Source organism: Babylonia areolata, chromosome 24 (assembly GCF_041734735.1).
Source record: "Babylonia areolata isolate BAREFJ2019XMU chromosome 24, ASM4173473v1, whole genome shotgun sequence".
Classification (NCBI taxonomy): Eukaryota; Metazoa; Mollusca; class Gastropoda; order Neogastropoda; family Buccinidae; genus Babylonia; species Babylonia areolata.
In genome coordinates this window covers 49330978-49355876 of record NC_134899.1, presented here as the reverse complement: position 1 = coordinate 49355876, position 24899 = coordinate 49330978, and the positions used below count along the sequence as shown (strand labels likewise).

At 39.0% G+C, this 24899-nt stretch overlaps 2 protein-coding genes across 3 annotated transcripts in view; one reads left to right on the top strand and one right to left on the bottom strand.

Annotated features, from left to right (window-relative positions):
- LOC143299089 (uncharacterized) overlaps positions 1-3740 on the bottom strand; it is a 35144-nt gene extending 31404 nt beyond the window's left edge. The window contains exons 1-2 of one of the 2 annotated variants that reach the window (XM_076612211.1): positions 3593-3740; positions 424-1068 (exon numbers count right to left, since the gene is read on the bottom strand). The gene's annotated coding sequence lies outside the window, so the exon portion shown is untranslated. The remainder of the gene's footprint in view (positions 1-423; positions 1069-3592) is intronic. The other variant, XM_076612213.1, reaches the window with a different exon arrangement.
- Positions 3741-3788: 48 nt separating this feature from the next.
- Positions 3789-23232, top strand: LOC143299188 (ragulator complex protein LAMTOR1-like). Its single transcript, XM_076612356.1, has 5 exons — positions 3789-3868; positions 5443-5510; positions 8873-9034; positions 14314-14443; positions 15811-23232. The coding sequence occupies exons 1-5, from the start codon at positions 3827-3829 to the stop codon at positions 15907-15909; spliced, it is 501 nt and encodes a 166-aa protein (XP_076468471.1). The 5' UTR covers positions 3789-3826; the 3' UTR covers positions 15910-23232.
- Positions 23233-24899: the final 1667 nt, after the last annotated feature.

The following is a 24899-nucleotide window of genomic DNA, read 5'->3' as shown; positions in this document are numbered from 1 at the left end:
TGTGTGTGCCAGCGTGAGTGTGTGTGTGTGCATCAGTGTGGGTGTTGTGTGTTCGTTTTTTAGTTTAGCGTCTTTTCACTATCAGTGATACTCGACGGTTTATAAAAATATAAAATGAAATAAAAAATAAAAAAAAAAGGGGGGGGGGGGGGGGGGGGGAAGAGGAAAACAGAAAAGGTAGAAAACTACCAAGATGCAATGTGTGTGTGTGTGTGTGTGTGTGTGTATGTGTATGGGTGTGTGTCTGTTAGTGCGCATGTGTATAAATGTCTTAAAGTGTGTGTGTGTTCTGTAAGTGTTGATGCGTCTAAGTGTTAGAGCAAGCACTCACACAGAAACTAGCAAGAATTTTTATGTGTAACTGAAAACATGTGCACATTAATAGACCAAGGACACCATGAACGTGTATCAATGCCAACATACCAAGGCCTTGGCCTCTTCAGACATGGGGTGCAGCTTGTTGCGAACACTGAAGAAACGAATGTGGAAGTACAGCTCCGGGCTCCATTTCTTCACTCCCATCGACGTGAGCAGTTTATTCAGAGCACCAGCCTCTGTCCCGGTGAACAGGTCCTCTTTGGCAAGCCCCAGTCGTTTCATCAGCACTGTGCTCCCCATTTTCGTCTCTTCTCCTTCTTCTTCTTTGTCTGGCTTGGAAAACCGAGGTCGGCTAAACAAAGCTACAGACTCTGAGAGGCTCTGTGATCCACTGTCAACACTCTTTCTTCTTTTTGTCAATTTTTCTGCTTTCTTTAAGACTTGAATTGCTGTGGAGACATGGTTTTCACAAAGTCTTGAATGTATGGTTTTGTATTCTATTTTGGGTTTTAGTTTTTCAAAATGATCTATTCTTATAACATCCTTTCTGTCAGTGACAGAGACTTTTCTTGAGCTGGAGATTTCCTTGCGTAGCACATGGAAATAATCAGTACCAGTTCCAGTAAGGGGGGATTTTGATGATAACATTTTATTGTTCAACAAGAAATGCAGGATGCAGGCAGAGAATCAGTGAGTCCAAGGAAGTGTGGCTGTCTGTGTCTGCAGAGAACCTTTGCAGTTATGATGAACCTGAAAATAAAATTCACATATTTAATGACAAGCTTGATAATGGAAAGTGCTTTGACCTATGAAGTCAAACAAGACTTATATACTGATACACCATAACTTCACAAAAGCATGAGTTTTTCTTCTGGTAAGCATTACCATTTACTGAGTTTCCATTATTGAGGGGATTAATTAGGAGCATGAGGTCAAGCTGGGACAGTTAAACTGCTCTTAAAAAGATAGCTCTTGGATTGTTCCACTCTCAGTATTTCATTTTACAACCCCCATCCTATCCTTACTTCACCATCATGGTTCCTCTGACAACCAGTGTTTCGTGAGTCGCCACTACACCCCAACCTCTTTCAGAGTCTGTCACAGGCATCAGCAGAATGAGATATATTAGGGATCTGCAGGTAGAGGGACAGTATTGAAGGGATGTTGTGGTGATTTTCATTGTGGTGGAGCTGCTCACCCAGTCTGGTTCTCCAGTTTCATTGTTACTGTCAACTATGATGAGGGCTCAGCAGAGGTGTATGGTCTTCTCTGATGAGTGGAACTGTGGCAACTTGATGTTGACATTGATGCTAGTTCACTGTGGGCTGCTGGCAATGGGACATGACAGAACAAGCCTGGGTAGTGAAGTGGTCAGCATCACAGACTGATGGCTGGGAAGATGCAGATTTGAAGTGGCCTGTGGCTGGCTCCTACACAGGAGTTTAGTATGCTATGGGCTTAAATGGGAAAACTGGGTCCACACAGTCGATGGTCATCCACTTGATGGATGTGTCTATGGGAGTGTTGCTCAAGTTTCCTGACCAACACTGCTGGTGTCTGTATCCATCAGGCCTGTTATTGTCAGGATATCATTTTGAAAGGAAGCATACTGTCACACTGTCCCAAACCTATAATAACTTTCATAAAGCTCACAGCAGCATTGTCATCACCATCATCCTCATTCATCATCAATACAGAAAATATTGTCCCAAAATCTGTGGCCTTTCAGATGGTGACCTCAGTTACAATCCTCTCCACTTCCATGGAGTGAGCCCTGTCAAAGTCTTTGGTGTCAGCAGATTTATGGGGACTGTTGTTGAGGGAATGTGGTGGCAATCTACTTGGAGAGGGGGGTTGTGGGGGCTAGGGGGTTTGGGGGGACACTAACTCAGTATGGCTCCATGACAAAGCAATTATTGAATCAGAACAGGCACTTCTGAACACCACCAATGTGACTCAGCAGCAGTGCAGTGTCTCCTTTGGTGTTTAGCCTCCTCGCAACCTAAAGATCAATGGTTCCCTGTGGACTGCTGGTGATGGGATAACAGAAGATGAACCCAGGTGTGGCCATGTGTAAGAGACTTATAATGAGTGGTGAGGGAGCAATGCCACAGAGAACGATGAAAATAATGAACGATGAAGATGATGGACCAGCAAAAAAAACACAAAACAAAAAAAACAAAAACAAAAAAAACAACTTAGAACGAAAAAAGAAACTGACTCGAAAACAATTGTTCTAAATCCAACAAAGATAATAAAAAATTGTGTGAGGTGAGAAGAACCTGAGAGTAGTCACACACACACACACACACACACTGACAAAGGGTGAGAGAGAAAGATGGGGGGAGACAGAGAATGTTTTGCCCTGTCTCTAGTTAAGAAAATGTTTAAGTTGCAAAATGTTTCAAGACCAGTGTTTTAAACATTGAAGTAGCTGGGCATTGATCCGCGATCGATAAAAGGCTTGGTGCTTTGCTGAGGTCCTGACAAAAATATCATTGAACGACGCTGGTAATTGTTACATATGATGATTTTGGTGGGAGTTCGTCGGTAAATAGAATAATAGTGGGCGTTCGTTGGAATTTTGGAGGGAGATTTGGGAGTCAGGAGGAGGTTTTGCGGGTCATGTGACCAATCTCAGTGTGGATCAAGAGTTTGATTCCTGGTTGGACTTTTCTATATGCGGTTCAATTAGCCATCAGTGAAAAGTTCATGCAGGGCAAACTAAAAAAAAAACAACAAGAAAGGTCCGCATAAACTTTCACTGACCGAGAACTGAACGTTACATTAGTTAATTATTCGGGACCGATGTCGAGCTGTTCGCTGCACATCGATCGTGGATCGATGCCCAGCGCCGGCCTTTAAATATAATTTATCATAATTCATAAACCATCAGTAGTGCAACTGCCATGTAATTTTTGTCACATTGTTCATCTTCATCCTTAATGCAACCTCAGAAAGCATAGTCAATAGGCTGATTATTCTTCCTTTGTAAGTGTGGTCATTTAAAAAGCAAATACACACTTGATGGCTGAACTGATTAAAGGTATACCGAAAGGTGGCCGAGTCAATTACTTTTAATATGACAGAGATGGGGGAGAAAGAGTGGGAGGGGGAGTAAATATTTCTTACTAATCGAGCAAGTGCACCCCCAGTCCCGCTCAGCTTTTGTTTTTGTTTTTGTTGCTGTTTTGTTTTTGAGCCAAAGTCTTGCAATCGTACCGATCATTTCCGATTCATGTGCAGAGTTGAACATTCCAATATTCAGACTTACAAACTCACAGAAGTTACACGTCTTCATGTTTGGCCACCGGTCTGCATTTCAATTTTTAGCTTTTGTTTTCTTCTTTGAGTTGACGTCGTCTGAACGGAGAGGAAAACGATGACCAGTCGATTGCCATCTTGTCCATTATCTCTGACGACAGTTGCGAAAGTAGCGGTGAAGGCGAAACTACAAACTTCCGGTTTGAAAACGAGGTAGTAGAGAGTCACATGAAAGTCCTGAAAGATGGGTTGCTGTTTCTCTTCAGACGAAGATAAAACGACCGGGGTAGGTATATTTAGGAAACGTGTATGGAGTTGTTATAGACGTACATATGCAATATTACTTTTGTATCTGCAGATGCCATTGTATCAGTTTTATTGGATGTGCAATTCGAAGAGAGAAATTTTACTTCCGAGTGCGTGAGACAAGACATCACTGAGACAAACTCAAGAGTTATTTCCGCACATTTGTATTTTGCTCACAAATGGTATAATTTTATGTATATATATATATATATACATATAAAGATTATTTAGCGCCATTCTCTGCCGCAGACCCAGCGTTTCTTATATCTCCCCGTTTTACCATTGAGAAGGCCATAAAATTTGAGCTTCTTCATTGATCATTAATGCCAGCCAGAGGTAAAGCTCATTTTTATGATTTGATGATCTTGAGGGTTGGGCTCACCCTGTACTCCAGTTTTTGGTAGTTTTACGCCCTGCTAGGTTCTGTTGTGGTGCTAAAAAATTGAATGGGGTTACAAATAACATAAGCACAATAACACTGCATATGTTATTCTCTCTGTCTCTCTGTGGTGTGTGTGTGTGTGTGTGTGTGTGTGTGTGTGTGTGTGTGTGTTTGTTTTGGACTCTGAAACATGGCTAATCTATGTCAACAAAGCAAGTCTGTAGTTTGATGTCCTCTTGGGATCTTCTGACCATGTGAAACTGGCATAATTATAGCCTGTAGAATTGCTGTGTTGGCCTATTCTTATGTCCCTAAAATGTGTGCAGCCACCACCACTCAAGAATACCCCTTTTTACCAGTTTTGAATGGTATTATGCCACCATATCTGCAGAGATTTCTAGATTTGTAATTTGTCATCTGTACTTGATTTTGAAATGCCTTCCTCCCACATACTCACACATGCTTGTGTGCAGAAAAAGAAAAAATGAATTGATGTCACATCTGCTCATGTGCTGTTTAATCACTTGACTGTTTACATATTATCAAAGTACATGCATGCACATGTATGTGCATTCGCACCATGCACTCACACACACGTACACACAAACACACACACACACACACAATTTCACAAATTGATATTACAGTGAGACTGAAATGTAGTGCAGCGTAAAAGCAAGAAGAGACAGTATATTTCTTTTACTCTAATAATTGTGCTTGACACCAAAATCCCCAAATGTTTATGACTGAAATGATTTTTTACTTGATGATCAATTCAGTGCACAGTTACTATAGAAGCTTCACAAGGCAGTATCTTGGTTCTTTTGCATTTGTCTAGAAATATATGCAAGAGTGAAAATATTGACATAGATTATGTATCGTATTTGTGTAGATGCGTCAGTGTTTAGTGAATTTTGCAAACACAAAAATATTAAGCTGGAAAGGAACTGACCAGTGGGGTAACAGTTGTACAAATAAAAGTTCACTTTTGCTTTGTAAATGGGAGTAACATTTCACAAAGGCAAAAGAAAAAATGGGATGAATACTGGACAAAAATGTGTAAAGCCAGATGCAAACTGAATGTGGAATAAGACAAAGATGCTTTTTATTTTGGAATCTGTCTTGAGTTTCCATCTGAAATGTTTTGTGACCTCTGGTTTTCACTTTTTCAGTCCCAAGAACCACATGAACGCTCACCCCTCTTGGACCCAAATCCCAATGTGGCTGCACCAATTCCTGGGTAATATTTTTTTTTCATATTTTTAAAAGATATACTGAATTTGACTGATTTGAAGATGTGGCATGTTTATTTATTTATTCATTTATTATATACACATATAATTTGAAACATGTAAAGAAAGGACAACTAAAAGAGGTCATGTCATTCAGTAAATCAGATGGTGTATCAGATATGAAAAGTTAAATCTAGAAGTAATGATAACAATAACAACAAAAATGGAGACCATTTATTGACACACTCATGTACAGACACACACACACACCACCACCACCACCACCAACAAAAGCACACACAAATGAACAACTGAATAAACAAACTAAACATAATATTATAAAATAGTTCTTTTTTTGAGAAATTCTCATTTAAATATTTGTATGTTATGTCTATGGATTTAGGTCAAAATGTAAAAGCATGTTGGCACACACATACATTCGCCTGCAGCATATAAACTGCACACGCATGCACATGCGCATACACACACAAATACAACACATAAACACACACATACACACACACCTATCCCCGCCCCACCCCCTCCACACACACAGACATGCATATGTGAGAGCTACTGAGAATATTGCCTGTTCTGTTGTTGTTTACTTTGTTTCTAGTATAAATCAGTGAATACTGATAGGCATTGTGCTTTTACAGGCAGTCCGACATTATTTAACCAATGCATATGCCATGGGAATAGTTGGTAGTGTCTAAGTATGCCCTTTTGATTACACATCCCACTGCTGGTCACAATACCACTGAAAGGTTTATATAGTGTATTCTGTAGACATGTGTCGTGCACATAGGAAATTTAAATGATCCTGATCATCTCTTCCTGTGTACCTCTCACCACATATCTGGGAATCAACATTCAGTTTTGTTCCAATCAGGAAACTGAGCTTTGTGTTTTTACACCCTCTCTTCCATGATTCTTTGCTGCCTGTTTGATGATGTCACCTCCACCACTGTGTCATCAGGCACTGCCTGCAGTAGATGATTATTGTGTCATCAGGCACTGCCTGCAGTAGTTGATAACTGTATCATCAGGCACTGCCTGCAGTAGATGATTATTGTGTCATCAGGCACTGCCTGCAGTAGATGATTATTATGTCATCAGGCACTGCCTGCAGTAGATGATTATTGTGTCATCAAGCACTGCCTACAGTAGATGATTATTGTGTCATTAGTCACTGCCTGCAGTAGATGATTATTGTGTCATCAGGCACTGCCTGCAGTAAACGATTATTATGTCATTAGTCACTGCCTGCAGTAGATGATTATTATGTCATCAAGCACTGCCTGCAGTAGATGATTATTGTGTCATCAGTCACTGCCTGCAGTAAACGATTATTATGTCATTAGTCACTGCCTGCAGTAGTTGATAACTGTATCATCAAGCACTGCCTGCAGTAGATGATTATTGTGTCATCAGTCACTGCCTGCAGTAGATGATTGTGATGTCATCAGTCACTGCCTGCAGTAGATGATCATAATGTCATCAGCACTGCCTGCAGTTGTTGATAACTGTGTCATAAGGCACTGCCTGCAGTAGTTGATAACTGTGTCATCAGCACTGCCTGCAGTAGTTGATAACTGTGTCATCAGCACTGCCTGTAGTAGTTGATAACTGTGTCATCAGCACTGCCTGTTGTAGTTGATAACTGTGTCATCAGCACTGCCTGCAGTTGTTGATAACTGTGTCATAAGCACTGCCTGCTGTAGTTGATAACTGTGTCATCAGCACTGCCTGCTGTAGTTGATAACTGTGTCATCAGCACTGCCTGCAGTAGTTGATAACTGTGTCATCAGCACTGCCTGCTGTAGTTGATAACTGTGTCATCAGCACTGCCTGTAGTATTTGATAACTGTGTCATCAGCACTGCCTGCAGTTGTTGATAACTGTGTCATAAGGCACTGCCTGCTGTAGTTGATAACTGTGTCATCAGCACTGCCTGCTGTAGTTGATAACTGTGTCATCAGCACTGCCTGTTGTATTTGATAACTGTGTCATCAGCACTGCCTGCAGTTGTTGATAACTGTGTCATAAGGCACTGCCTGCTGTAGTTGATAACTGTGTCATCAGCACTGCCTGCAGTAGTTGATAACTGTGTCATCAGCACTGCCTGCAGTAGTTGATAACTGTGTCATCAGCACTGCCTGTAGCAGTTGATCATTGTGTCATCAGCACTGCCTGTAGTAGTTGATCATTGTGTCAGCACTGCATGTAGTAATTCATCATTGTGTCATCAGGCAAGCTGGCAGTAGTTGATCAAGGGAACTTTGATGTGTGTGTGTGTGTGTGTGTGTGTGTGTGTGTGTGTGTGTTTTAAGTTACATATTTTATTTTTGGCTCTGAGATACAATGATAATCATTGTAAGAATGCCAAAATGATGTGTGACAGAGATGGGTTCACCCGCGTGGTGTTGCCCTTCAGTGCGCCATTGCTGACTTTGCTCCAGGGCAGCATTGCACAAGTGATCATTGCAGTGCTAAATTTGCAGTTAGCACTGACAGAGGAAAATTCTTATCGCTTAGCAAACATAACGTTGCAAAGATGATTTATCCACCCAGCCCTGGAATCTCTGGCCACAGTAGCCATCTACTTTTTCTGCTTCCTATCCTTCAGGCACCTCTGGTGCATAATTTATAAATTCATTTATTTATTTATTTGGGGATTGAACAAAATCAGTTTGGGAATTAACCCCTTTTTATGTATTCATTTATTCATAGTTTTCATTTGTTCTTTAACTCATCTGTTTGGTGTAACCCACTTTGTGAGTTTACCAAACCAAAGATGACATTATTCATGACCCCATTAACAGTAACCATGGAAGATGTTTTAAATTTTACTTGCATCATATTTTTTGAACTATTCTGGAGTTAATGTTAATTTGCCTCTTATCATAGTTTTGTTTATTACTTGAGAATTTTTTTTTGTAATTTGCTTTGATTTGCCTTTATCTTTGTTTGGTTTGTTACCTGAACAGGTTGACATTTGCATGGAATCAGCTTCATTTTATGTTTATTATCTGAATAATTTGAAATTTGCATTAATTTGCCTTGATTTCAGTTTGGTTTATTATGTGAACAGTTTGAAATCTGCATTAATACGCCTTTATCTGAGATTGGTTTATTACCCAAACAATTTGAAATTAGCATAATTGACCTTCATCTTAGTTTGGTCTATTACCTGGACAATTTCAGATTTGCATTAAATTGTCATATCTTTGGTTTATTACCTGAACAGTTAGAAATTTGCATTCATTTTCCTTTATTGTATGGTTTGGTGTATTACCTGAACAGTTTGAAATTTGCAGTTAATTCTCCTTTATCAAAGTTTGGTTTTCACCCTCCCTGCTGCGTCCAGCACTCAGCCAGGGCAGGCCTACACCCAGGAGAGGGAGAAGGGCGATGAGCAGTCAGCCATGGCCAGAATCCTCACCCAGAATGCCCAGGCGGTGATTGACGTAGCATCCAACGAAACGCTCATTGAGCAGCATGAGTACCATGACCGAGCACGGCAGTACAGGTTAGCAGTCGGGGTCTTTGTGTGTCTTGATTCGTAACAGATTATGATGTTGGGATTTGTTTTTCTGTTTCTCTTTAACTAGGTAGCGGCAGCCCCCATGGCCGATGCCGGGAAACCTATGAACGCCTAAAAAATTGACTAGTTTTGAAGTGCATTTTCTCAAATTTGATTTCATTTTGTGAAAAACTATCCAACTGAAATAATTATTTATCATCCATATTTTTAATTTTTATTGTGTTTGCTTTATGCAGTGCATGAATGAGTTTGCGGATAGAAGAAAAGGAAGTGTACTGTAACGCGAAATACCGATCCTTGTTCAATGGCGGCCAGCGTCTTTCTGAGCGCGACACAGTTAGATTCAACCACATAGTGGGAAAAATCGCATCCGTTGTTTTCCATTCATTGGTTACTTTTAAAAAAACTGGGAGCCGTGAAAGGCGAAAGTTCAAGAACTTCCGTGTGTTTTTTTCCAAGCCTTGGGCGAAGTAGGGTAGTTAGATCTGAGCGCAAAGTTACGGGAATTTTTGGGCTATCTTTCAACGCCTCGCGCAGTTCGAAAATGAAATCTGAGCCTGCGTGATGCTGCATGAGCGGTAAAGAGCATTTTCTGCTGATTTCAGTGGTATCCGAAACTAAGATTTTTGATCCATGAGCAGTTTGCTCCTGTAATTCAAAAGCAGGTACCCCTCTTCGTCAGTTGCGTCGGCCCAATCAACATTCGACACAGGAGAGCGGCACTTCATCTAATACAAAAATGGCATTGTTTCTCCAGAAAAAAGTTTCAACGGTAAGTTTTATATTATTTTTGAAAACGAATGTGTTTAGCACTTTCATGCACAATATTGAGCTGAAATTCTTTGAATCACGATTTTGATCGATGTCAGTAACTGAGCAGCTTGGATCTATTTCATCAGTGTTTTCGTAACGTGACACCGTGTTTCAATCGGAACACGATTTATTTTTTCCTGAGTAAAACACACAAAAACTGTTGATACAGAATGAAAAATGGTCATGTTAAAACGGAGCCCATGAATTCCAATTACTAATATATGATTGATATTTGCTTTAGTAAGCAAAATATTACCTGGGTCTAAAACTGGAAGTGCTCGGGACAGCATTAGTGTCGTCTGCTACAGACTCGATGAGTGTTAAATGAGTAAAAAATTATAATGTGGTTTCTTTTTCCATAAAATGAGCATTTCATTCAGCATCACACAAAAGTCTGATATTCTAGTTGCATTTTGCTTCGATAGCTGTGAAACTTTATATTAATATATACACAGATAGATACTGTGCTCTCACATTCCAAAAAGAACAAGAACACCAATTCATACTAACCCCCTGCTTCCCCCTCCCCCCCCACTCCTCCCCCCCTCTCTCCTCTGCAAACTTCACTTTGATAATTTGCTGAGAGTTGTATAGCCATTCCCCTCACTTGTCTCTGAGTATCTCCCACCAATGGTAAGGAGAGGGGAGGGGGTTGTCAATGGTTGTGGCAAACTTGGCACTGAGCCAAATCACTGACCACTTGCTCTGGGCTGAGAATACCTGACTGCTGACAGTGATATAACCCACCACCTCCTTCCTCCAGTCATCCCCCTTCCCCATTTCTTTCCTGTCAATGGAGTAGGTGTGTGTGTGTGTGTGAGAGAGAGAGAGAGCGAGAGAGAGAGCAAGTTTGCATTTGCACATGTGTGCTTGTGAGTATGTGTATGTATGTCTGAGTATGAAAAAAGTGTAATGTGAAGAGATGTATGATTAATTTGAACAGTGCAGTCAACATCCTGTTTCTTAAAAAAATTAACACCAATTTTTAACAAACTAAAATTAGTAAAAAGAAAATCAGTACAATAACACCCATAGCCTAAGCTGCACATCAGGTTCAGTGAAAATATATAACACTATCTGGGATCCAGCAATTAAGAGTATGATGTGTGTGTGTGTGTGTGTGTGTGTGTGTGTAACCCATGATATGCTGGGCATCTCGACTGCATGAAACAGAAAACAAAGGGATAATTCATGAAATGATAAAATGCAAAATACCATGGACATATTGTGAATGAAATATTCACTTTGATATATATATATATATATATATATATCTAAGACATGCATTCTCACACACACACAAATAAAGGTGAGTACACAAAATATCAAAGAATAAGATACTAAGTATGATGTGCATATTAACAATAAACTGTTCAATATTTAGTAATCATATATACCTAAGACATTTAGTAATACATTCATCTCAGTCATGAAATGTAGTACCCTGAAGTGGAAATATTTGAGTGAATAATCGCATGCAACAAAGACACATAAGTTGAACAGTACATGTAGATGGCAAAGCTCTTGTCAGCAAGTGGAAAGGACAGACCCCCAAAACTTCAGCCTTAGTTGTCAAAGCATAAGTTGTTGCTGCAATTTGAATTATTGTGTGAAAGGTAAATGCAGCCAAATAGTTCAGTGCAGTGAATTTTGTGTTGCTGTTGAATGAATACTTACCTGTTAGTATGCCATTTTATAATTCTGTTGTCACAGTGTTTTCCTCCCACTCAAAACACACCGAAATTGACAAAATCCTAAACATATATTAAACTGAGAGCTCTGTTTTTGGTTTTATGTTTTAAATTGAATATAACATTTGTTCTTTCTTATGAGCTGATCTGTGTATCTAACATGTTGCAGAAACGGCTGCTCATGGCAGGGCATGCAAGACCTATTCAATGATCCAAAAAGGCCAGTATGAACATCTCAGGTAGCGAGCAGCATGTTATTGCTGATGCCAGGAAACGTGAGTGCCAAAAAAGAGATTTTTTGGTGTGCATTTTCTCTCTTGTGAATGCCATTTTGTGAAGAAATAAAAGATGTATCATCCACCTTTTACTTCTTATTTATTGTGGTTCTTCCATAATGAAATGCATGACTGAGTTCATGGATGGAAGAAAAAGCTAGAGAGCTGAAAGAAAATAGATTCATATATCTGTCATTTTTGCTAGCAACTTAAGTAATATTTGCTCCCTCCTTGGAACCTTTGTCATGGAATGCCCCATCAACCTACCCATTCTGTATAATGCTCTCAAGTTGCATTTGTTTAAAAATTTGCAGTAATTTTGCAGAAGCTGATCAGCCAAGACCACTGGTAACTTATTGTGGCTGTAACTTCAATATTTTTTCAAAAACAAAAATTTTGAAGAAGTTTCATCCACAACATGCACCCTTATTTATGAGAAAATCAGGTATCATTCCTTTTCTGCCAACTTTAGATGGAAGTTTTAAGGTTGATTTTAATTTATTTTGAAAGCTGACATTTCACTTAATACACATACAAAATTTCCTGGTCCTACTTGTGACAGTTACTGAAATATTCATCTTTGCAGCATGCTACCCCAATAAACAGTCTTTTTTCTGCTGGTCAAATTGAAGATTTTTCAAAGTTTGAGACTGATACTTAAAATTCAGTTAATTAGCCTGCCTGAAAAAAATTCAGTGCACTTTTTGTGATGTATTCTGCAAGATATTTTAGTATTAAATGCAACTGTCTATTCTTTTCACTGCTGTAGACCTTCAAATTTGCTATTCTGTGCAGATTGATATGTCTTGATTTTCTATTTCCCCCTACTTTGACAGGCATATTTTCCAATTTCTTTGCTGCTGAAGTGTTATTTTTTCTTGTGCAATAATCCATTATCATATGGTTTTTAGAAGTATATGAGTTTTCATTACAGTACCCTCATGGACAGTACAGTATGACTGAAAATGTGAAAATATTAAGTACTAACAGCATGTACGCATCGTCACATCTTTAAAATGGAGTATCTTCAGAACCAATCAAGATATTCACTTACTCTTTTTTTTTGTTTTTCTTATATTGTCATGTTGTTTGCCAAAAATCACATTTCAGTCATTGTAATGAATATTTAAATTTTCACTGCCGCCACCTACTTTAACTTTCTTTCTTTTTCGTGTTTTGAATCAAAATTTGTTTATATACATGGTACAGTTTACTTCTGTATAAAAAAAATCTGTTGTTGTAAGTTATGTTAAAAAACAAGAGCATGCATTTTGAAGCCAGTATTTGACACTCTGCATCAGTTTAATTTGTGCAGAATTGGAAGTAGCAGTACTTGTTCATTTTGCCTGGCCATGTTTGATACTGACTGGTTATTTGGCAATCAGGTCATGAAGCGATTGGGTGTATCATGTCAGTGTTGTTTTTATTTGGAAGGTTCAGCGTATCTTTTTATCATAATATTAATTTTTATGACGTTTATGTGCCTTGAACTGCAGCAGTGGAAGGAGCGATGTGAATTTTTTTTCTTTTCTCTCTTCTTTTACATGTTCATATGCTTACGTGTGTGTGTGTGTGTGTGTGTGTGTGTGTGTTTAGATAAGACTGTACCTGACATTTCATGGAGTGTCTGTATTCATGCTTGCTGAAGTATATGAAAACATATGGTACCTTCTTTCTTTTTCTTTTTTTGCCCCAAATGTGAGTTGATGACAAAAAAAAAAAAAAAAAAAAAAAATCACACTAATGACTAAGATGACTGACTGCCTGTTGATGTCCCACGTCTCTGTCAGTTCTTTCTTTGACATATTTTCTTTTTGAGTGATATTAGACCTGTCTGTCAGTTATATATCATGTCATGTCTGTCAGTTCAAGGTTAAAGATGATCTTGTTCTGTCTGTCAGTTCAAGGTTAAATATGATGTTGGAATGTCTGTCATTTCAAGGTTAAAGTGATGTTGGAATGTCTTATCAGTTCAAGGTTAAAGATGATGTTTGAATGTCATTTCAGTGTTAAATATGATGTTGGAATGTCTGTCAGTTCAAGGTTAAAGATGATGTTGGAATGTCTGTTAGTTCAAGGTTAATTATGATATCATGTCTGTCAGTTCAATGTTAAAAATGATCTTGTCCTGTCTGTCAGTTCAAGGTGAAAGATGATGTTGTGTCTGTCAATTCAAGGTTAAAGATGATGTTGTGTCTGTCAGTTCAAGGTTAAAGATGCTGTGTCTGTTAGTTCAAGGTGAAAGATGATGTTGTGTCCGTCAGTTCAAGGTGAAAGATGATGTTGTGTCTGTCAATTCAAGGTTAAAGATGATGTTGTGTCTGTCAGTTCAAGGTTAAAGATGCTGTGTCTGTTAGTTCAAGGTGAAAGATAATGTTGTGTCTGTCAGTTCAAGGTTAAAGATGATGTTGTGTCTGTTAGCTCAAGGTGAAAGATGTTGGTATGTCTGTCAGTTCAAGGTTAAAGATACTGTCATGTCTGTCAGTTCAAGGTTAAAGATGTTGTTGGCCAACTCGGGGAAGCAGGGCATGTACAAGCTGGCCCTGCCCAACGGGATCACTACCCCTCAGTCTGTGCTGGCAGCGCCACCTGTCTCCCCGGCTGAGATCCAGTTGGTAAGTGAAGACCTGTCAGAAAGTGGCTTACTTAATTAATGGTCACCGACAAGAAAAAATAACAACAAAAAAGTAAATTCAAAAGATGCGATGCCGTGGCCATACCTGTTAGGTTTTGGATTTCTGTTGCAGTGATCCCATGAAGCCCGATTTCAGCGTGGTGTTGTGTCCTTTGGGAAAGGTTTTTTTCTCTGGTTTTCCACAGTCCACCCAGATGCGAATGGGTAACTGATTTCAGTCAGGGACGGTTAACTCACTCCGGATGAATAGTTTTCTCCCTTGCTTTTCCCTACAGATGACCCATTTGTTATGGTTAGGAAAAAAAACATAAAAAATACAAAACATGAAGTAACTGAATGAAACTCTGTACTTGACCCACTGACCCCCCTCCTCATGTTGTGTGAACGACCACCCCCCTCTCTCTTCACTGCTCTCAGAAGCTGAGACACTAGCAGTACCTTCTCTCTGGTAGCTTTCTTCACTGCAGATACTTTATTCAACGTCTTCATCATCCATGTCGGAGTCGAAACCTTCAGTTTGAAGCTTTTCAATCACTTCAGCAGGGGTAAAAGCTGCTGTTGTGATCTAGTCTGCTCCAAAAATTTCCACTTGTATCACCTGTGAGGCCATTTTCGATACGTATGCAGATTAGCTTGTCATGTGGGGTCCTGAATTTGCTGGCTCGCTGTAGAGTGTGTTGTTACGGAATCTCATGAAGAAACTTTCCATTCGACCCTTGACACGTTCACAATGCCCGGTGTAGCTGCGATTGTTATGTTACACCATGAGGAAAATGTGGAAAAATTTTTAATTGTCAAAACTGCTATAGCGTTCCATTGTCCAGAATGCTACTTAACGTCAGGAACGCTATAGGGTTTCATCGTCCGGAACTCTTACGTCAGGAATTCTATAGGGTTCTATTGTCCGGAACGCTACTTTACGTCAGGAGCGCTATAGGGTTCCGTTGTCCGGAACGCTACCTTACGTCAGGAACGCTATAGGGTTCCATCGTCTGGAGTGAATTAAAGAGGCAGAAGGAGAGGATTGGGCCCAGGCTTCAAATGCCAAGCTCTTGACACGGTGAACATGAATTCACTGCCCCTTTGAATGGATGTAGGCCCCTTGTGCTTTCTACGTGATTGATGAGTGTTTGAAAATTGGAAACAACATCCTTTGTTTTTTATTGGCTGACAGCAATGACAGATAAATGCATATAGATAAATATTGAAAACAGTTATTCACTGTGGTGAGATATACCCTGTACTCCTTTATACCACAGTTAGATACGGAACATATGAATAGATGTAACAGAACAGTTTCAATGGGAACAGTTATTCATGTCCACAATTTGAATAAATCTTTTTCAGATATGCAATGCTTCAGAGAAGTTCAGCAAAGCTGTGAGAGATGTTCGAGTTCAGCATCGAGAAGATCTTGTGGTCTCCTTCGGGGTTCCTGTGCCATGAGGTGGGGAGCTCCCTGGGTGTCCCAGAGCAGTGATGTCACTTATTCCTTCGGGAAAGGACGAACAGTAACACACAGTTGACATGTGATGGAACTGCGGTGATGTGATCATGGACAATTGTCATCATCTTTTTTTTTTCCTCTTATTTTCTTTCTTTGTGTGTGATTGTTGTGACTGATCACTTGCATGTAAAAGTGGTTTCCAAGGAACACCATGCTCATTGCTTTTGACTTTATGGTGGATGATACGTATGTGTGTGTAGTGTAAACGATAATGTTGCTCTACTGTATTTTGATGGTTACTTTGCTCCCCACCGTTGTGTAAATCAAGATTTATTTGCTTGGTGATCCAGTTTTATGCACGTCAGTTTGCCCATGGAGTGTGTGTGATGTGGTAACAGTGTTTCCAACCAAGACTTAGATCAGATCAGACACTGGTGGTGATTTCCACACATGGGGGTCAGATCAGATCAGTTACTGGTGGTGATTTCCACACATGGGGGTCAGATCAGATCAGTTACTGGTGGTGATTTCCACACATGGGGTTCAGATCAGATCAGTTACTGGTGGTGATTTACACACATGGGGGTCACATCAGATCAGTTACTGGTGGTGATTTCCACACATGGGGGTCAGATCAGATCAGTTACTGGTGGTGATTTCCACACATGGGGGTCAGATCAGATCAGTTACTGGTGGTGATTTCCACACATGGGGGTCAGATCAGATCAGTTACTGGTGGTGATTTCCACACATGGGGGGTTCAGATCAGATCAGTTATTGGTGGTGATTTCCACACATGGGGGTCAGATCAGATCAGACACTGGTGGTGATTTCCACACATGGGGGTCAGATCAGATCAGTTACTGGTGGTGATTTCCACACATGGGGGTCAGATCAGATCAGACACTGGTGGTGATTTCCACACATGGGGGTCAGATCAGATCAGACACTGGTGGTGATTTCCACACATGGGGGTCAGATCAGATCAGTTACTGGTGGTGATTTCCACACACAGGGTGTCAGTCATTAGTGGTTTTGTTGAATGGTGACATCCTTTGCTCAACCCCTGCCTTTGTTCTGCCAGATAGACACATGACATGAAAGTTGTGCTTCTGGTGCCAGTGTCTTAGAGAGCATTTTAAAATATGATTATGTGACCCCCCCCTCCCCACTCCCTGCCCCCCACACCCCCATAGAACAAGTTGTTATGTCAAAGAAACATTTTTTTCCAGCTTATGTTAATAAAAAGACAGAAAGTTTATCCAATGCGTAGTCTCCTTGACCTCAAAAGAAGACATACACAACTGAGAAATGTTACCATTACCATTATTTTTAATTTTATTTTTATACCTCACATTATAATTCAGAAATTTTCCTGATAATTATGTATCTCAGTTTTTTGCTGTCTCTGGTTTTGAACATGGTCTAAATACAATATAGCTAAAATCAAAAGCAATTTCTGAACCAGGCCAAACAAACCTTGCAAACTGTGTATAGTAACATTTATAAGTACATGATGAAAAGAAAACGGAAAAATACTTATTGGAAGGTCAAAATTTAAACTGCACTCCTTCATGAATATTGATTTATCATTATCTGTTTTGCAGCTCATGATATCTGAGCTCACTGAGTCCGGCTAGAAAAGATCAGAAAGCTTCTTCCAGCATTCCTGACATTCTAGTGAAGGTCACAGTACTGTCACCTTTGGAGCTTTACAGTTCTGAAGGCTGAGGTGTGTTGTTTATTTCATCATCATCTGCAGCTGCCTTGATGGTGCCTGCTTTTTCTGACACTGTTGACAGTAGCACTGGACTGAACTGCAAGATCAGCCATGTTCCAGTTTGAATGTACCCATTGTTTTCAGTATTGTGCTGTCTGGTCACAGGTTATCTGCTCTTCAGTGCACACAAAGAATCGGCTGTAGAATGTGCCATCAGCTGACTGTACAAGAGTAGGGAAGATTTTTGTTTACTTCTGTGTGACAAACTCTGGTCACTTTCTAACTGATTTCATAACAGCGTCAGTTGATGCCTTTTTTTCCACGTCAGTATTGTTTTTGGTTCTCTTACTACTGTGATGAACTCCACACTTGTTCCTTCACAAATCTTATCTATAAATTAGGTGCTCTTGTGTGTAAGGCAAAGGGGTCAAAGGTAAGAAAAAGACATTGCTGTAGACTGAAAATTAGTGACTAGAATTTTCTGAAAATAAGAGTAGTCACTGTGTGCATTCTTAAAATTTACAGTATTAATACTTAGTATTGAAAATCATGGGGGAAGTGAACAAATAAGAAAACAGCTAATGGCTAGCATGATCATTGTATTTTTTTTTTTCCTGTCTGCTATTTGATTTTTATTCTTTCTCATTGAAATACCCACTTGGAATATGGGCAATTCTGGTCATAAAAAAAGAAATGTACTGTACTTCATCAGTTTCTTTGATGAGAAATCATGTAGACATGTATGCTTGTGGACACATCAGTTTCTGTCACTGCTTTGTAAGTTTCTGACTTGAATTGTACAGATATGTGTGTGCGATTTCAGATACATGAGTTTGTTAACTTGTTTTGTTGATAAGAAAATGCTTTTGAAATCTTTATTTGATGAGCGTTGTTCTAGGTGCTGGATTCTGGTAAAAAAAAAAATTAACTAAAAGGAAAACCAACAACAAAAAAACCCACCAAAGAACCCCAGTCTAGATATCTAACTAAACAACAGCAGATGCAGTGCATATTTTAAAACTTTTGTTTTACAAAATTAAAACCAGTTCAGGAGGACAGTGTTTGTAAGGACCATCACAAAAACATACATCAAATATGAAGTCAAACGAAAGGTTTGGAATGATTGAACAGTTGTAAGCTGTATCATTTCTGTTGTTTCCTTCTGGGCTGTAGGTCACATTTATGACACAAGAACATCAGAAATGAGTGGAATTGTGTCAGACAAACTTAGTATTTGTTAATATCAAAACAAGTGTGTCTGTCATCTGGATTATTCATTGTGTAATGTTGTGGTGAATAGGTCTGTGCAGTTGATTATTTATGAATGGTGTGGGTAATATGTCAGTGGAATGAGCCATAGATAAACTTCTGTTTGAAGGCAGGTGAGTTGGAATGTGTTCAGGTCAATGCCATGCATCTTACAATATTTTTGTCTTTTTTTTCTTTAGAGCTTTACCATTGAGTTCAGTATATTGTTCATAAATTTTCCATTAGTTTTCTCATTTTGAAATGCTTGAACATATGATTTCTTTTTTTCATCCATTTGGTATGGAACAGTTCATGTACTTTTTTAGTTTGGCATGTCGACAACCTGTGGATTCTGTCAGAGTTTGGGTGGAACTTACCTGTTCTGTCACCAGCTGCTTCATATCATATGTCATGAAACAAGATTTCCAGAAGGGATATGCTCATAATGCAAACCTCATTGTTGCTGACAAAAATTTGCGGCTCTACTTTCTGAAATTTGTTCTTACACCCACACAGCACCCACACCGCACGCCAGTTGGAAAAAAAAAATCCTCTTGGGATGCTGCACCAGTGTGACATACTTGTTTGTCCATGATGCTGATTTCATCAGCTGCTGTATAAAACACACAGATGGAATACTAAAATGAGAGTCAGTTACTCTTGGGCAAACAGGTTCCACAGTCACTGCATCTATACCGTTTATAAAGGGGGCAAAATGATGACGTACACACATGTATGAAACTGAAACCTGCCTTTGGTTTCAGCTGTCTTGTGCATCATCTGTCATCAAAGAGTGTTTTTTTTCAGTAAGAATCAAAGCCAGTGTAACTGTCATTTTTTCCACATGATGTTAATTCCTTCTGGATACCCAGTGGAACCATTATGGCCCAATGCCATCACAAGGGAGATGATGACACTGTAAGGAGTGGGGGGAAGGGAGGGGGTGCAGGTAGAGGTCAATCGTTGAAATGTTCAGCTTGTGAGTGAGGCTTTGTTATCTGCCAGCCAAAGCATTGCATTATAATACACTTTCTCTATTGGATGCTCCATGACTTATTGCGGTCAGTGTACCAGGTATTTCCCTATGCAGACCAGTGAAACAATACTCCAGATATTTTTTTTTTATCAAATGACTAATTATGACTGTTAAAATGTATGGTTTGTCTTTGTGAACATGTGTCCCTCTCTGAGTGAACACAGCAATTTTCTCTCCATACTTGGTTAAAAAAAAACCAACTAGTCCAGCTTGATTAAGTGAGTAAGGAAGGTGAAGTGATGAAACACAGATATTCTGTTCTGTGTGGCTTGTGCAATATGTGATTATAAAACATCATTCACGTTCCAACATGATACATTCTCAGCAATTATTTTCCTGTTGTAAACTGTATCACGATTTTATTTAAACATGATTTCTGTTCAGGAATGTTATTCAAAATGCAAAATTATGCTTTTTTAAAAAATTTATTTGTTTAAAAAAAAATCTGTTAATTTTTTAAAGCAAGGTTTATGATCAGGAGAATTATACTGGGAATGGAATATCATGCTCAGTTGACAACTGATGATTATTTCCAAAGTGGGGATTTTCTGTGACCTTTTATATTGTCTGTTATTAAGCCATATGAAGCCATAAAGTGTATTAAAAAGTCATATTCAGTAACATCAGTGATGTACTCTTTTTTGTAAATATTCCTAGTTACCAAAATTTGTGTTTACTGTTCAGTGTGCATTTACTTTGTGTGCATGTGTACACATGGATGTTAATATATGTATGGGTGTTTGAATTAAAATTACTGTATGAATATACACTTTTCTTTTTGCTTAGCCTGTTCAGTGCCAGAGAATTTGGTATAAAAAAAAAGTGTTCTCCCCTTGCCAGGGAATTTGTGGATTCAGGGGTAATTTTATTTTATTTTTAAAAATTCTAGCACAAAAGCAATTGGAGATACAGAAAGAAAATAAACATTTATGTGAAGGAAAATGAATGTTGATTCTGAATCTGAGCTTTTTACCCCATTTGAATTTTATTTTATTTTAATTTTTTTTTTTGTAGGAAAGTGTTCAGGCATTTGAAAATTATGATAATAATTTTTGTGCAACAAAAGTCTCTTTCCACCTCCACAGAATGATATCCAAAATGAAAACAAAGAAAATACAGCTGGAAATAGCATGCTTGTTGTCAGATTATGCATTTAGAAGAAAATAAAACAGATTATAAGTTTACAACATATCACAACTTGTGTAGACATGTAAGTAAATAACTGCCCCAACAATCTCAAAGGGTACAGCCAACACAAAAAGTCAGTTGTTCCCAGAAACTGCGCTGTCAAGCTTCTTCACAGCTAAGAGCTTTCTCCTTTAGAGAGGGAAGTTCTTTGATGACGCTCACTTAAAGTGTCTGCTGTGCATCCGGTTTGCCTCCTCTACAAACAAGTCAGCTATCTGATCAGTGACAAAATGTGAAAAAATAAAAACACTTGTTTTATGTCCAGTGCACATTCAACCCTGCGTTTCATGAAAATTGTGTATTATTGGCTGTTGTCTGTTTCTGTCGATGTTCAGTGCAAGAACAGTTTTCTGACGGCCACATCCACACCCTCTTCCATGCCCTCTAACCAGCGTGTCAACCTATGTCAACCTCTTGTCTTACACAACTTCTCTCCCTCTCCTCTCCCTCTTCCCACACTATTCCGCACATACTCTGTCAGTCATAGTCTCTTGTTCCCCGAACACTGGACAGATGGACTGAACAAGCATCAAATGGGCTGTCAGTTTCATGACATCTTTTTGCCAATCCATAATCATTAGCACAGCTTGCAAAATTGTGCAAATCCCCTGACTAGAACCATTGTTGCTGGACAAAGTTTCTGATGCCTTTTTTGCATATGAGCAACCCCCTTTTCACACAAGTTCCAAGTGGTCCAGTTGCAAATCATCACCGAGAAGAAATCTTCCACCCGAGGTATGCTCATTTAAATAGTGTTTTTATATTCCAGACATTTAAACTAACCATTCAGTCTATGTTTTAAAAAAAACTAAACTGATGAAGAAAAAATCAGAATTGACACAGGACGTCAGTGGACTTGTAGGATGTCAGCTGACGTCCTATAGGCACTGAACGGGTTAATGTATAAGTCAAGTGGTATTTTTTCATGACAAATTACTTTTTTTTTCCATTTCAGATGATGTATTGTCATTTTCATCTCATTACTTTTCCTTTTTCATCTGTCCGTTTAACTGATGATTTTCTGTGTAGTATTAACAATAGAAACTTGTATGCAACACTAAGCTCATGCGTACATGTTTGTCCTGGTACAAAGCTTGCTTAAACAATATGATGATTATTTGTTGATTTGCACTCGTGATCAGTCGACCATTCCCATCATTTTGGAAAAAAAAAGTTATCTGTTCAAGTACTGATTTTACATGCATATTATTCTGTGATCTTGTGAATACATGTTGAGAGATTTTTTTCTTGGGCCATATTTATTATAAATCATGTTTGGATAAGTAATTTGTGAATACATTATGAATAAACCTTGAATAATTATGTTTCCAAAACCAAACTCAGCATATTGCAAATGGATATTTCATGAGAAAAACCATTCTCTCAAAACTGAACAGTTGTATTGCATTATCAAGGCTGAACGACCTGGACAAGACGGTTACATGATGTCTTGCTGGGTGCATTCACTTGATAAATGTTATGCTTTAAATCCTTTCTTTGCTTATTTTTTTTCTTTTGAAGGTGAAATGATTTTGACATTTTGTGCAAGGTCTTTGAGTAGGGGTATTTCTCTTTCTACTGCATTCATTGGCATCAACATCGTGATTGCTCATTTCTTCAAGTGGACTTTTACAAAGTAAAGGTATTTTTACCAGTTAGGCGGCCATGCTCCGTTTCCTGGAGAATGTTCTTGCTGGCTGTGTTCATGCTTCCAACCTTCACTGAATGTTGACATGGATTACCAGATCTTTAACATGTGTTTCTGGTCTTCTTCATGTGATGACATGCAGAAAGAATTTAGGCACTAGCAGGTCTGCAAACAGGTCAACTTGCGTCACTGAAAGGAAAATGTCCTGCTCTGGCCCAAACAGACTGATGTGGGATTTGAACCATAGATGCCAGAAATTCACAGGAAGGAAAGTTAACTGCTGTATCCTGAGGACTACCCTGCCAGTTGAAAGGGTTGTGAGTGGGCTCATGATCCAGGAACAGTGGTTTAGAGATGACTGGTGCTATACAACATGTACCTATAGGCTGCTGCGAAATGGTCAGAAATGTATAGTTCACTGCTGCTGTATACATGCTCTCACTTAGCAAAGTTTGAATCCAATAAACAATGTCAGTGTTTCATTTGTTTTGCTGGTTGAGTTCATGACTGTGGTGGCATGTGTATGCATTTGAAATGGGGATGGAAGTTGGGTGCACATGTGTGTATGTGTGTGTGCCTGATGTCACAGAAAGCTGATTATTTAGATTAAAAAAAAATTATTTATTGTCCTGTATTCCTTTACCAAGAACACTCTTCATGATTCAATCTTGTGCACACATGACCAGCAGTGCACTGTCTGCCAAGTATCAGCAGACTACAGTGCATCAGTGTTAAGTTGTCCTGTGGCCACACATCAGAGATCTTGTCCTACCTCACCACTAGCACGCTTTGACGGTGGTCACTGCTGACCTTTCTGATTCACCATACTCAGGGCACTACTGACTAAATGCCTGCTGGTGACAAAAACTCAACTGCTCTGCACAGTTAGAGACTGTTCTCTGTGACTGGAATTAATCATTACATCTTTCCCATATCCCACTTCTCCCCTGTGGGGATGCCGGGGGTCTTTCAGTATAAATAGCATTCCCACCTTCTGGAAATTCTGTGCTGGAAATTTCCTCTTTTCTATTGTTCTTTATTTCTGCCTTTTTTGTCTTCTTTCACTGTTGTCTGCTTTTTCTGCCTTCCCAGTCCATTCCCCTTTCTTTTTCGAGCAAGCCTTGACACTGTTTTCTCTTTTTCTGCAGTCTATGATGTTCTGTCTGTGCTGTTTTGTTCTGGTAATTAGGTAGTGAATGATGTTCTGTCTGTACTGTTTTGTTCTGGTAATTAGGTAGTAAAATTTTAAACACTGGGATGGGAACTAGCTGTCCATTCTGCAGTGTTATTTACCTATTTGGCCTTTTTATGTATATTTTGTTTGGGTTTGAAGAATTGTTTTTACCTTTTTTACCTTAAAAAAAAAAATCTAGAGATGAAAAATTAATTGCAAAGGCTGACGTCCTCAGCATGGCCTACCTTTATTGCCCTAAGGAGCTGGATGGTTAGGATACTGTGTCATGAACTGTTTTATGGGTTTGTCTTGGTGATTTTTTTAATTTGAATTTTATTTATAGATGTGACATTTGTATGGTTTGACAGGCCTGATATGGGCCTGTGCTGTCGGCTGGACTACAACCAACAAGAAACAATAAACAGTGTCCCATGGCTTAACTGTTACACTAATTATACTTGTCAGAATAGGAACTGGGAAGAATTCACTGATTCTTAAGTTCCATTCAGAAGACTAAATTGTGTCACCTACACTGAACTTTTCGGAAGATGGGTGTACTTTTTCTCTAATTTCATATATTCTCATCACTAAATCAAACATGCACAATCTGCAATACTTAATGACACAAAATTTTTTGTGACAATTTCCTTTGGTTTTCCAACCAATGCACATGTAATAAAGCAAGCACACATGCACACAAACACACACACACAACCGGTTCACTGTACAGTCTGAATAGATTCACATTTGTTTCTCAGGTAGCACACTAAGTAAAAACAGTGTATACAAGTATACATACTTGAAATCAATAAACAATGCGACCAGGAGAACAAAATTAATGATTAACAAATAGTAAAGAGTGGTAACTCTCTCCATTCACATGGCACACAACTTCAAGTCAATGCTGCTTATGCTTCCAAATCTACTAGCACACAGGTAAATAAAAAGTACATTGGTACAAACACAGACACTTCC